Raw genomic sequence first — 13,659 nt, 5'->3', positions numbered from 1 at the left:
TTAGTGGAAGGTGTGGTAGACGGAGTTGAAGTAGAGGAAGTTGTGGAAGTAGAATTTGAAAGTTGTTGTGGTTGTAGAGTTTTCTGGTTTTCTTGTGTTGGTGGTGATTGTGGTGATGATGTGGAGGAAGTGATGGTGGTGATATGGTGGAAGTGGTAGTCAGAAGTGGAGGAGATTGTTGAATTTGAAGTAGTGGAAGTTGTAGTAGTGGAAATTGTAGTAGTGGAAGTTGAACTAGTGGAAGTTGTAGTAGTGGAAGTTGTAGTAGTGGAAGTTGTAGTAGTTGAAGTTGAAGTAGTGGAAGTTGTAGTAGTGGACGTTGTATTAGTGGAAGTTGTAGTAGTGGAAGTTGTAGAAGTGGAAGTTGCAGAAGTGGAAGTTGTAGTAGTGGAAGTGCTAGTAGTGAAAGTTGAACTAGTGGAAGTTGTAGTAGTGGAAGTTGTAGTAGTGGAAGTTGTAGTAGTGGAAGTTGGAGCAGTGGAAGTTGTAGTAGTGGAAGTTGTAGTAGTGGAAGTTGTAGTAAGGAAGTTGTAGTAGTGGAAGTTGTAGTAGTGGAAGTTGTAGTTGTAGTAGTGGAAGTTGTAGTGGAAGTGGAAGTTGTAGTAGTGGAAGTTGTAGTTGGAAGTTGTAGTAGTGGAAGTTGGAGTAGTGGAAGTTGTAGTTGTGGAAGTTGTAGTAGTGGAAGTTGTAGTACTGGAAGTTGTAGTAGTGGAAGTTGAGTTGTGGAAGTTGTAGTAGTGGAAGTTGTAGTAGTGGAAGTTGTAGTAGTGGAAGTTGTAGTAGTGGAAGTTGTAGTAGTCGTAGTTGTAGTAGTGGAAGTTGTAGTAGTGGAAGTTGTAGTAGTGTGAAGTTGTAGTAGTGGAAGTTGTAGTAGTGGAAGTTGTAGTAGTGGAAGTTGTAGTAGTGGAAGTTCTAGTAGTGGAAGTTGTATTAGAGGACGTTGTAGTAGTGGAAGTTGTAGTAGTGGAAGTTGTAGAGGTGGAAGTTGGAGGTGTTAGTAGAAGTTTAGTGGAAGTTTTAGTGTGGAAGTTGTAGTGGTGATTGTGGTGATGGTGATGTAGTGGTGGTGGTGGTGGTGGTGGTGGTGGTGGTGATGGTGGTGTTGGCGTTGTAGTCGTGGTAGTCAGTAGTGGAGTTGTTGAAGTTGTGGAAGTTGTAGTAGTGAAGTTGTAGTAGTGGAAGTTGTAGTAGTGGAAGTTGTAGTAGTGGAAGTTGTAGTAGTGGAAGTTGTAGTAGTGGAAGTTGTAGTAGGGGAAGTTGTAGTAGTGAAAGTTGTAGTAGTGGAAGTTGTAGTGGAGTGGAAGTTGTAGTAGTGGAAGTTGTAGTAGTGGAAGTTGTAGTAGTGGAAGTTGTAGTTTGTAGGTGGAAGTTGTAGTAGTGGAAGTTGAAGTGGAAGTTGTAGTAGAGGAAGTTGTAGTAGTGGAAGTTGTAGTAGTGGAAGTTGTAGAAGTGGAAGTTGCAGAAGTGGAAGTTGTAGTAGTGGAAGTTGTAGGAAGTGCTGTAGTAGTGGAAGTTGTAGTAGTGGAAGTTGTAGTAGTGGAAGTTGTAGTAGTGTAGAAGTTGTAGTAGTGGAAGTTTTAGTAGTGGAAATTGTAGTAGTGGAAGTTGTTGTAGTGGAAGTTGTAGTAGTGGAGTTGTGGAAGTTGTAGTAGTGGAAGTTGTAGTAGTGGAAGTTGTAGTAGTGAAGTTGTAGTAGTGGAAGTTGTAGTAGTGGAAGTGGAGTAGTGGAAGTTGTAGTAGTGGAAGTTGTAGTAGTGGAAGTTGTAGTAGTGGAAGTTGTAGTAGTGGAAGTTGTAGTAGTGGAAGTTGTAGTAGTGTAGAAGTTGTAGTAGTGGAAGTTGTAGTAGTGGAAGTTGTAGTAGTGGAAGTTGTAGTAGTGGAAGTTGTAGTAGTGGAAGTAGTAGTGGGAAGTTGTAGTAGTGGAAGTTGTAGTAGTGGAAGTTGTTGTAGTGGTAGTTGTAGTAGTGGAAGTTGTAGTAGTGTAAGTTGTAGTAGTTGAAGTTGTAGTAGTGGAAGTTGTAGTAGTGGAAGGTGTAGTAGTGGAAGTTGTAGTAGTGGAAGTTGTAGTAGTGGAAGTTGTAGTAGTGGAAGTTGTAGTAGTGGAAGTTGTAGTAGTGGAAGTTGTAGTAGTGGAAGTTGTAGTAGTGGAAGTTGTAGTAGTGTGAAGTTGTAGTAGTGGTAAGTTGTAGTAAGTTGTAGTGGAAGTTGTAGTAGTGGAAGTTGTAGTAGTGGAAGTTGTAGTAGTGGTAGTGGAGTAGTTTGTAGTAGTAGTGGAAGTTGTAGTGGAAGTTGTAGTAGTGTTGGAAGTTGTAGTAGTAAGTTGTAGTAGTGGAAGTTGTAGTAGTGGAAGTTGTAGTAGTGGAAGTTTGTAGTAGTGGAAGTTGTAGTAGTGGAAGTTGTAGTAGTGGAAGTTGTAGTAGTGGAAGTTGTAAGTTGTAGTAGTAGTGTAGTAGGAAGTTGTAGTAGTGGAAAGTTGTAGTAGTGGAAGTTGTAGTAGTGGTAGTTGTAGTAGTGGAAGTTGTAGTAGTGGAAGTTGTAGTAGTGGAAGTTGTAGTAGTGGAAGTTGTAGTAGGGGAAGTTGTAGTAGTGAAAGTTGTAGTAGTGGAAGTTGTAGTAGTGGAAGTTGTAGTAGTGGAAGTTGTAGTAGGGGAAGTTGTAGTAGTTGTAGAAGTTGTAAGTTGTAGTAGTGGAAGTTGTAGTAGTGGAAGTTGTAGTAGTGGAAGTGGTGAAGTAGTGGAAGTTGTAGTGGAAGTTGTAGTAGTGGAAGTTGTAGTAGTGGAAGTTGTAGTAATGGAAATTGAAGTAGTGGAAGTTATAGTAGTGGAAGTTGTAGTATAGGAAGTTGAAGTAGTGGAAGTTGTAGTAGTTGAAGTTTTAGTAGTGGAAGATGTAGTAGTGGAAGTAGAAGTAGTGGAAGTTGTAGTAGTGGAAGTTGTAGTAGTGGAAGCTGTAGTAGTTGAAGTTGAAGTACTGGAAGTTGTAGTAGTGGAAGTTGAAGAAGTGGAAGTTGTAGTAGTAGTGGAGTGGAAGTTGTAGTGGAAGTTGTAGTAGTGGAAGTTGTAGTAGTGGAAGTTGTAGTAGTGTAGAAGTTGTAGTAGTGGAAGTTGTAGTAGTGGAAGTTGTAGTAGTGGAAGTTGTAGTAGTGGAAGTTGTAGTAGTGGAAGTTGTAGTGGAAGTTGTAGTAGTGGAAGTTGTAGTAGTAGTAAAGTTGTAGTGGAAGTGTTGAAGTGGAAGTTGTAGTGTGGAAGTTGTAGTAGTGGAGTTGTAGTAGTGGAAGTTGTAGTAGTAGTGGAGTGTAGTAGTGGAAGTTGTAAGTAGTGGAAGTTGTAGTAGTGTTGAAGTGGAAGTGTAGTAGTGGAAGTTGTAGTAGTGGAAGTTGAGTTGTGTGGAAGTGGTGGTGATGAGTGGTGTGGTAGTAGTGGAAGTTGTTGGAAGTTGTAGTAGTGGAAGTTGTAGTAGTAGAAGTTGTAGTGGAAGTTGTAGTAGTGGAGTTGTAGTAGTGGAAGTTGTAGTAGTGGAAGTTGTAGTAGTGGAAGTTGTAGTAAGTTGTAGTAGGAAGTTGTAGTAGTGGAAGTTGTAGTAGTGGAAGTTGTAGTAGTGGAAGTTGTAGTGGAAGTTGTAGTAGTGGAAGTTGTAGTAGTGGAAGTTGTAGTAGTGGAAGTTGTAAGTAGTGTGAAGTTGTAGTAGTGGAAGTTGTAGTAGTGGAAGTTGTAGTAGTGGAAGTTGTAGTAGTGGAAGGAAGTTGTAGTAGTGTTGTAGTAGTGGAAGTTTGTAGTAGTGGAAGTTGTAGTAGTGGAAGTTGTAGTAGTGGAAGTTGTAGTAGTGGAAGTTGTAGTAGTGGAAGTTGTAGTAGTGGAAGTTGTAGTGTTGTAGTAAGTTGTAGTAGTGTGGAAGTAGTAGTGGAAGTTGTTGTTGTAGTAGTGGAAGTTGTAGTGGAGTGGAAGTTGTGTAGTGGAAGTTGTAGTAGTGGAAGTTGTAGTAGTGGAAGTTGTAAGTAGTAGGTTGTAGTAGTGGAAGTTGTAGTAGTGGAAGTTGTAGTAGTGGAAGTTGTAGTAGTGGAAGTTGTAGTAGTGGAAGTTGTAGTAAGTGGAAGTTGTAGTGTAGTGTAGAAGTTGTAGTAGTGGAAGTTGTAGTAGTGGAAGTTGTAGTAGTGTGGAAGTTGTAGTAAGTTGGTAAGTTGTAGTAGTGGAAGTTGTAGTAGTGGAAGTTGTAGTAGTGGAAGTTGTAGTAGTGTAGAAGTTGTAGTTGTGGAAGTGGAAGTAGTGGAAGTTGTAGTAGTGGAAGTTGTAGTAGTGGAAGTTGTAAGTAGTGGAAGTTGTAGTAGTGGAAGTTGTAGTAGTGGAAGTTGTAGTAGTGGAAGTTGTAGTAGTGGAAGTTGGAAGTAGTGTTGTAGAGTGGAAGTTGTAGTAGTGGAAGTTGTAGTAGTGGAAGTTGTAGTAGTAGTGGAAGTTGTGGAGTAGTGGAAGTTGTAGTAGTGGAAGTTGTAGTAGTAAGTTGGTAGTAAGTTGTGTAGTGGAAGTTGTAGTAGTGGAAGTTGCAGAAGTGGAAGTTGTAGTAGTGGAAGTTGTAGTAGTGGAAGTTGTAGTAGTTGTTGTAGTAGTGGAAGTTGTAGTGTGGAAGTTGTAGTAGTGGAAGTTGTAGTAGTTGTAGTTGGAAGTTGTAGTAGTGGAAGTTGTAGTAGTGGAAGTTGTAGTAGTTGTAGTTGTGGAAGTTGTAGTAGTGGAAGTTGTAGTAGTGGAAGTTGTAGTAGTTGAAGTTGTATGAGTATTAGTTGTAGTAGTGGAAGTTGTAGTAGTGGAAGTTGAAGAAGTGGCAGTTGTAGTAGTGGAAGTTGTAGTAGTGGAAGTTGTAGTAGTGGAAGTTGTAGTAGTGGAAGTTGCAGTAGTGGAAATTGAAGTAGTGGAAGTTGTAGTAGTGGAAGTTGTAGTAGTGGAAGTTGTAGTAGTGGAAGTTGAAGTAGTGGAAGTTGAAATAGTGGAAGTTGTAGTAGTTGAAGTTGTAGTAGTGGAAGTTGTAGTAGTGGAAGTTGTAGAAGTGGAAGTTGAAGTAGTGGAAGTTGTAGTAGTGGAAGTTGTAGTAGTGGAAGTTGATGTAGTGGAAGTTGTAGTAGAGGAAGTTGTAGTAGTGGAAGTTGTAGTAGTGGAAGTTGTAGTAGTGGAAGTTGTAGTAGTAGTAGTAGTGGAAGTTGTAGTAGTGGAAGTTGTAGTTGTAGTGTGGAAGTTGTAGTAGTGGAAGTTGTAGCAGTGGAAGTTGTAGTTGTGGAAGTTGTAGTAGTGAAAGTTGTAGTAGTGGAAGTTGAAGCAGTGGAAGTTGTTGCAGTGGAAGTTGTAGTGGAAGTTGAAGTAGTGGAAGTTGTAGTAGTGGAAGTTGTAGTAGTGGAAGTTGTAGTAGTGGAAGTGGTAGTAGTGGAAGTTGAACTAGTGGAAGTTGTAGGAAGTTGTAGTAGTGTTGTAGTAGTGGTAGTGGAAGTTGTAGTAGTGGAAGTTGTAGTAGTGGAAGTTGTAGTGGAAGTTGTAGTAGTGGAAGTTGTAGTAGTGGAAGTTGTAGTAGTGGAAGTTGTAGTAGTGGAAGTGGAAGTTGTAGTAGTGGAAGTTGTAGTAGTGGAAGTTGTAGTAGTGGAAGTTGGAGAAGTGGAAGTTGTAGTAGTGGAAGTTGGAGTAGTGGAAGTTGTAGTAGAGGAAGTTGTAGTAGTGGAAGTTGTAGTAGTGGAAGTTGTAGTAGTGGTAGTAGTAGTAGTGGTAGTAGTAGTTTTGGTAATTGTAGTAGTAGTTGTGGTAGTTGTAGTGGAAGTTGTGGTATTTGTAGTGGTAGTAGTAGTTGTGGTAGTTGAAGTGGTAGTAGTATTTGTGGTAGTTGTAGTAGTAGTTGTGGAAGTTGTAGTAGTGGAAGTTGGAAGTTGTAGTGGAAGTGGAAGTTGTAGTAGTGGAAGTTGTAGTAGTGGAAGTTGTAGTAGTGGAAGTTGTAGTAGTGGAAGTTGTAGTAGTGGAAGTTGTAGTAGTGGAAGTTGTAGTAGTGGAAGTTGTAGTAGTGGAAGTTGTAGTAGTGGAAGTTGTAGTAGTGGAAGTTGTAGTTGTAGTAGTGGAAGTTGTAGTAGTGGAAGTTGTAGTAGTTGAAGTTGTAGTAGTGGAAGTTATAGTAGTGGAAGTTGTAGTAGTGGAAGTTTTAGTAGTGGAAGTTGTAGTAGTGGAAGTTCCAGCAGTGGATATTGTAGCAGTGGTTGTTGTAGAAGAGGAAGTTGTAGTAGTTGAAGTTGTAGTAGTGGAAGTTATAGTAGTGGAAGTTGTAGTAGTGGAAGTTTTAGTAGTGGAAGTTGTAGTAGTGAAAGTTGTAGTAGTGAAAGTTGTAGTAGTGAAAGTTGTAGTAGAGGAAGTTGTAGTAAGTTGTAGTAAAGTTGTAGTAGTGGAAGTTGTAGTAGTGGAAGTTGTAGTGGAGTGGAAGTTGTAGTAGTGGAAGTTGTAGTGGAAGTGGAAGTTGTAGTAGTGGAAGTTGTAGTAGTGGAAGTTGTAGTAGTGGAAGTTGTAGTAGTGGAAGTTGTAGTAGTGGAAGTTGTAGTAAGTGGTAGTTGTAGTAGTGGAAGTTGTGTAGTGGAAGTTGGTAAGTTGTAGTAGTGGAAGTTGTAGTAGAGGAAGAGGTAGTAGTGGAAGTTGTAGTAGTGGAAGTTGTAGTAGTGGAAGTTGTAGTAGTGGAAGTTGTAGTAGTGGAAGTTGTAGTGGAAGTTGTAGTGGAAGTTGTAGTAAGTTGTAGTGTGGAAGTTGTAGTAGTTGTAGTTGTGGAAGTTGTAGTAGTGGAAGTTGTGGAAGTAGTGGAAGTTGTAGTAGTTGTAGTGTGAAGTTGTAGTAGTTGTTGTAGTAGTGGAAGTTGTAGTGTGAAGTTGTAAGTAGTGGAAGTTGTAGTAGTGGAAGTTGTAGTGGAAGTTGTAGTAGTGGAAGTTGAAGTAGTGGAAGTTGTGGTAGTGGAAGTTGTAGTGTGAAGTTGTAGTAGTGGAAGTTGTAGTTGTGGAAGTTGTATTAGTGGACGTTGTAGAAGTGGAAGTTGTAGTAGTGGAAGTTGTAGTGGAAGTTGTAGTAATGGAAGTTGTAGTAGTGGAAGTTGTAGCAGTGGAAGTTGAAGTAGTGGAAGTTGAAATAGTGGAAGTTGTAGTAGTTGAAGTTGTAGTAGTTGAAGTTGAAATAGTGGAAGTTGTAGTAGTGGAAGTTGTTGTAGTGAAAGTTGTAGTAGTGGAAGTTGAAGTAGTTGAAGTTGTAGTAGTGGAAGTTGAAGTAGTGGAAGTTGTAGTAGTGGAAGTTGAAGTAATGGAAGTTGTAGTAGTGGAAGTTGTAGCAGTGAAAGTAGAAGTAGTGGAAGTTGTAGTGGTGGAAGATTTAGTAGTGGAAGTTGAAGTAGTGGAAGTTGAAATATTGGAAGTTGTAGTAGTGGAAGTTGTAGTAGTTGTAGTTGAAGTAGTGGAAGACGTAGAAGTGGAAGTTGAAGTAGTTGAAGTTGTAGCAGTATAAGTTGAAGTAGTGGAAGTCGTAGTAGTGGAAATTGAAGTAGTGGAAGTTGTAGTAGTGGAAGCTGTAGTAGTGGAAGCTGTAGTAGTGGAAGTTGTAGTAGTGGAAGTTGTAGTAGTGGAAGTTGCAGAAGTGGAAGTTGTAGTAGTGGAAGTTGTAGCAGTGGAAGTTGTAGTAGAGGAAGTTGTAGTAGTGGAAGTTGTAGTAGTGGAAGTTGTAGTAGTTGAAGTTGAAATAGTGGAAGTTGTAGTAGTGGAAGTTGTTGTAGTGAAAGTTGTAGAAGTGGAAGTTGAAGTAGTTGAAGTTGTAGTAGTGGAAGTCGAAGTAGTGGAAGTTGCAGTTGTGGAAATTTTAGCAGTGGATGTCGTAGAAGTGGAAATTGAAGTAGTGGAAGTTGTAGTAGTTGAAGTTGTGGAAGTGGAAGTTGTAGAAGTGGAAGTTGTAGTAGTGGAAGTTGTAGTAGTGGAAGTTGTAGTAGTGGAAGTTGAAGTAGTGGAAGTTGTAGTAGTGGAAGTTGTAGTAGTGGAAGTTGTAGTAGTGGAAGTTGTAGTAGTGGAAGTTGTAGTTGTGGAAGTTGTAGTACTGGAAGTTGTAGTTTTGGAAGTTGTAGTAGTGGAAGTTGTAGTAGTGGAAGTTGTAGTTGTGGAAGTTGTAGTAGTGGAAGTTGTAGTAGTGGAAGTTGTTGTAGTAGTGGAAGTTGTAAGTTGTAGTAAGTTGTAGTAGTGGAAGTTGTAGTAGTGTGGAAGTTGTAGTAGTGGAAGTTGTAGTAGTGGAAGTTGTAGTAGTGGAAGTTGTAGTGTAGAAGTTGTGTTGTAGTAGTTGAAGTTGTGGAAGTTGTAGTAGTGGAAGTTGTAGTAGTGGAAGTTGTAGTAGTGGAAGTTGTAGTAGTGGAAGTTGTAGTAGTGGAAGTGATAGTAGTGGAAGTTGCAGTAGTGGAAGTTGTAGTAGTGGAAGTTGTAGTAGTGGAAGTTGTAGTAGTGGAAGTTGTAGTAGAAGTTGAAGTAGTGGAAGTTGTAGTAGTGGAAGTTGTAGTAGTGGAAGTTGTAGTAGTGGAAGTTGTAGTAGTGGAAGTTGTAGTAGTGAAAGTTGTAGTAGTGGAAGTTGTAGTAGTGGAAGTTGTAGTTGTGGAAGTTGTAGTAGTGGAAGTTGTAGTTGAGGAAGTTGTAGTAGTGGAAGTTGTAGTAGTGGAAGTTGTAGAAGTGGAAGTTTTAGTTGTGGAAGTTGTAGTTGTGGAAGTTTTAGTTGTGGAAGTTGTAGTAGTGGAAGTTGAAGCAGTGGAAGTTGCAGTAGTGGAAGTTGTAGTAGTGGAAGTTGTAGTAGTGGAAGTTGAAGTAGTGGAAGTTGTAGTAGTGGAAGTTGTAGTAGTGGAAGTTGTAGTAGTGGAAGTTGTAGTAGTGGAAGTTGTAGTAGTGGAAGTTGTAGTAGTGGAAGTTGAAGTAGTGGAAGTTGTAGTAGTGGAAGTTGTAGTAGTGGAAGTTGTAGTAGTGGAAGTTGTAGTAGTGGAAGTTGTAGTAGTGGAAGTTGTAGTAGTGGAAGTTGTAGTAGTGGAAGTTGTAGTAGTGGAAGTTGTAGTTGTGGAAGTTATAGTAGTAGTTGAAGTTGTAGTAGTGGAAGTTGTAGTACTGGAAGTTGTAATAGTGGAAATTGTAGTAGTGGAAGTTGTAGTAGTGGGAGTTGTAGTAGTGGAAGTTGTAGTACTGGAAGTTGTAGTAGTGGAAGTTGTAGTAGTGGAAGTTGTAGTAGTGGAAGTTGGAGTAGTGGAAGTTGTAGTTGTGGAAGTTGTCGTAGTGGAAGTTGTAGTAGTGGAAGTTGTAGTAGTGGAAGTTGTAGTAGTGGAAGTTGTAGTAGTGGAAGTTGTAGTTGTGGAAGTTGTAGTAGTGGAAGTTGTAGTAGTGGAAGTTGTAGTAGTGGAATTTGTAGTAGTGAAAGTTGTAGTTGTGGAAGTTGTAGTAGTGGAAGTTGTAGTAGTGGAATTTGTAGTAGTGTAAGTTGTAGTTGTGGAAGTTGAAGTACTGAAGGTTGTTGTTACTGCAGTTGAACTTGTTGCTGAAAATAATGAAAAAATAAGAGAAAATTAGTCTTGTAAATAATGTGAGATTCTCGACTGATTCAACTACACCTCAGTCTTGGGTAAGAATATATACCTTTGTATTATAATACGTGATAACATGTAATTGATGCCTTTATAGTGTAATACCTGGTAAGATTTTGTAATATGCCATTCTACTGTAATACATGAAAGATTTTGTAATATATTGTTGTATATAAAGTTGGTTCGAAGTGTTCTAAGGGCGCCACACAACTTGCTGTATGACACCTGGTGGTAAACGACAGGTGTCACGATCTTACCAGTCTTAAGACAACATCCACAATATTTAATTTATTTTCTTCACTATAATAGGCTGGTAAAACAACCATCAGAACAGAATTATTCGTGATATAATTCTGTGTTTTCATTTGCTACAAAATGAGTAAAATAAGTAATAATTTATGATGTCGAAAATTTCAAGTTCAGACGTATAATTATTATTTTTTTTAACACATTTGTGTTCCTTAGTACATTGATTGGTTAAGGGGGGTTTATAGCCTATCGAAAATGTGTAGGTCATTATGGTCGCCAGCAACCAAGAATAATTTAATCTCTGAAATAATGCCGCTGTGTATATACGCTTTAGAGCAAGCCACTCTTTCTCTAAAGTGTGCTACACTTTAGAGGAGCCGCGGATCACTCTGAAAGCTTTCACAAGTGCGATAATGGTGTAATAGCGCACAAAATGCGTAACAAAGAAATAACGGGGAAAGTTAGTAGATGGATCTATAGCTTCCTAACAGAAGACAAAGAGTAAGCCTTAGGCAGCTACAGTGAAAAGCTCTGTTCCACAAGGTACACAGTACTTGCCCCAATCCTGTTACTCATCCTCATACCTGACATAGACAGGGATGTAAGCCATAGCAGTGTCTCCCTTTGCGGATAACACCCAAGTTTGCACTACAGTGTCCTCCATCGAAGACTCTGCAAGACTCTAATTGGACATCAGCCAAATCTTTAGATGTGCCACAGATAACAGTATGAAGTTCAATGAAGAGAAATATTCAGATATGGGAAACTTGAGGCAACTAAAACTATATCGGAGTTTACAATAAATTCCAACCACTCAATCGAGCACAAAACTAATGTCAAGGACCTGGGAGTGAAAATATCAGAGGACCTCACTTTCAAAGACCACAACTAGGTATCTAGTACATCTGCTAGAAAAATATTAAATAGGATGGATAATGAGAAATTTTAAAACTAGGGATGCCAAACCCATGATGATTCACTTCAAATCCCTTGTTCTCTCTGGGCTGGAATATTGCTGTACGCTAACGGCGCCTTTCAAGGCTGCCGAAATTATTGACTTGAACAATGTACATAGAACCTTCGCTACACACAAGTACGATAAAACATTTATATTACTGAGAATGGTTGAATTTCCTTTACTTGTATTCCCTGGAACGTAAGCAAGAAAGATACTTGTTAATATGCAACTGGAAAATCCTAGAAGTATTAGTACCAAATTTGCACACGAAAACCACTACCTACAAATCAAAATACTCGGCAGGAAATACAGCATTCCCCCGATGAAAAGCAGAGGCGCAACGAGTACACTAAGAGACAACACAATAAGTGTCAGCGGTCTGAGAAGCTTCAACTACCTCCCAGCATATGTAAGGGGGGACTGCAAATAGATTCCTGGTTCCTGACATGCACCTAACTTTAGTACGTGACCAGCTAGGCTGTGGTTCGTACGTCAGTCTACGTGCAGCCAGCAGTAACGTCCCTGATCGACCGCAAGGCCTGCGGTTCTCTGTGCCGCAGCTGCTTGGAGACTCAGGATTCATTGAGATAGATACATCTCTAGGTAAATGTATCCTGAGTGAATGTACTGGGTAACCAATGAAAAAATTATTATATTTTCCTGATAAATATATAAAGTTGGATTGGAATACGTTTTACAAATTATAATTATTAATAATGCTAGTAATTTAAAAAGCACCAAACCAATAATGATCAAGCAACACTGCCCCAGCATGGAGCTCATGTTGTACCCCAGCATGGAGCTCATGTTAATTACCCCAGCATGGAGCTCATGTTATATCCAGCATGGAGCTCATGTTGTACCCCTGCATGGAGCTCATGTTATAGTCCCCTCCAGCATGGAGCTCATGTTGTACCCAGGATGGAGCTCATGTTGTATCCCAGAATGGAGCTCATGTTATATCCCAGCATGGAGCTCATGTTGTACCCCAGCATGGAGCTCATGTTGTACCCCAGCATGGAGCTCATGTTGTACCCCAGCATGGAGCTCATGTTGTACCCATGCATGGAGCTCATGCTGCACCCCAACATGGAGCTCATGTTGCACCCCAGCATGGAGCTCATATTATACCCCAGCATGGAGCTCATGTTGTACCCCAGCATGGAGCTCATGTTATACCCCAGCATGGAGCTCATGTTACAACCCAGCATGGAGCTCATGTTGTACCCCAGCATGGAGCTCATGTTGTACCCCAGCATGGAGCTCATGTTGTACCCCAGCATGGAGCTCATGTTGTACCCCAGCATACCCACCCCAGCATGGAGCTCATATTATACCCCAGCATGGAGCTCATGTTGTACCCCAGCATGGAGCTCATATTATACCCCAGCATGGAGCTCATGTTGCACCCCAGCATGGAGCTCATATTATACCCCAGCATGGAGCTCATGTTGTACCCCAGCATGGAGCTCATATTATACCCCAGCATGGAGCTCATGTTGTACACCAGCATGGAGCTCATGTTGTACCCCAGCATGGAGCTCATGTTGTACACCCACCATGGAGCTCATGTTATATCCCAGCATGGAGCTCATGTTGTACCCCTGCATGGAACTCATGTTGTACCTCAGCATGGAGCTCATGTTGTACCCCACCATGGAGCTCATGTTATATTTAGCATGGAGATCATGTTGTACCCCAGCATGGAGCTCATGTTGTACCCCAGCATGGAGCTCATGTTATATCACAGCATGGAGATCATGTTGTACCCCTGCATGGAGCTCATGTTATATATCAGCATGGAGCTCATGTTGTACCCCAGCATGGAGCTCATGTTGTACCCCAGCATGGAGCTCATGTTGTACCCCAGCATGTTGCTCATGTTGTACCCCAGCATGGAGCTCATGTTGTACCCCTGCATGGACCTCATGTTGTACCCCTGCATGGAGCTCATGTTATATCCAAGCATGGAGCTCATGTTGTACCCCAGCATGGAGCTCATGTTGTACCCCAGCATGGAGCTCATGTTGTACCCCTGCATGGAGCTCATGTTGTACCCCTGCATGGAGCTCATGTTATATCCAAGCATGGAGCTCATGTTGTACCCCTGCATGGAGCTCATGTTGTACCCCTGCATGGAGCTCATGTTATATCCAAGCATGGAGCTCATGTTGTACCCCTGCATGGAGCTCATGTTGTACCCCTCCAAAGCATGGAGCTCATGTTGTACCCCAGGATGGAGCTCATGTTGTACCCCTGCATGGAGTTCATGTTATAACGCAGCATGGAGCTCATGTACCCCTGCATGGAGCTCATGTTATATCCCAGCATGGAGCACATGTTGTACCTCAGCATGGAGCTCATGTTGTACCCCAGCATGTTGCTCATGTTGTACCCCAGCATGGAGCTCATGTTGTTCCCCTGCATGGAGCTCATGTTCTACCCCTGCATGGAGCTCATGTTATATCCAAGCATGGAGCTCATGTTGTACCCCAGCATGGAGCTCATGTTGTACCCCTGCATGGAGCTCATGTTATATCCCAGCATGGAACTCATGTTGTTCTCCTGAATGGAGCTCATGTTATATCCCAGCATGGACCTCACGCCCCAGCCTGGAGCTCATGTTGTACCCCAGCATGGAGCTCATGTTATATCCCAGCATGGAGCTCATGTTGTACCCCAATGCTCATGTTGTACCCCAGTATGGAGCTCATGTTACATCCCAGCATGGAGCTCATGTTGTACACCCAGCATGGAGCTCATGTTGCACCCCAGCATGGAGCTCATGTTAAACCCCAGCATAGAGCTCATGTTACACCCCAGCATGGAGCTCATGTTACACCCCAGCATGGAGCTCATATTACACCCCA

The 13,659-nt window shown here is 41.2% G+C and overlaps 1 protein-coding gene across 1 annotated transcript in view; it reads right to left on the bottom strand.

The window, feature by feature from the left end:
• The window catches only part of LOC138855468 (mucin-22-like), a 44,653-nt gene extending 32,764 nt beyond the window's left edge, over positions 1–11,889 (bottom strand). The window contains exons 1-2 of the mRNA XM_070104947.1: positions 11,706–11,889; positions 11,247–11,416 (exon numbers count right to left, since the gene is read on the bottom strand). Coding sequence (XP_069961048.1) covers positions 11,247–11,416; positions 11,706–11,889 — 354 coding nt within the window. The remainder of the gene's footprint in view (positions 1–11,246; positions 11,417–11,705) is intronic.
• Positions 11,890–13,659: the final 1,770 nt, after the last annotated feature.

This window comes from Cherax quadricarinatus, chromosome 95, assembly GCF_038502225.1.
Source record: "Cherax quadricarinatus isolate ZL_2023a chromosome 95, ASM3850222v1, whole genome shotgun sequence".
NCBI lineage: Eukaryota > Metazoa > Arthropoda > Malacostraca > Decapoda > Parastacidae > Cherax > Cherax quadricarinatus.
This window is presented reverse-complemented; position numbering and strand designations above follow the sequence as displayed.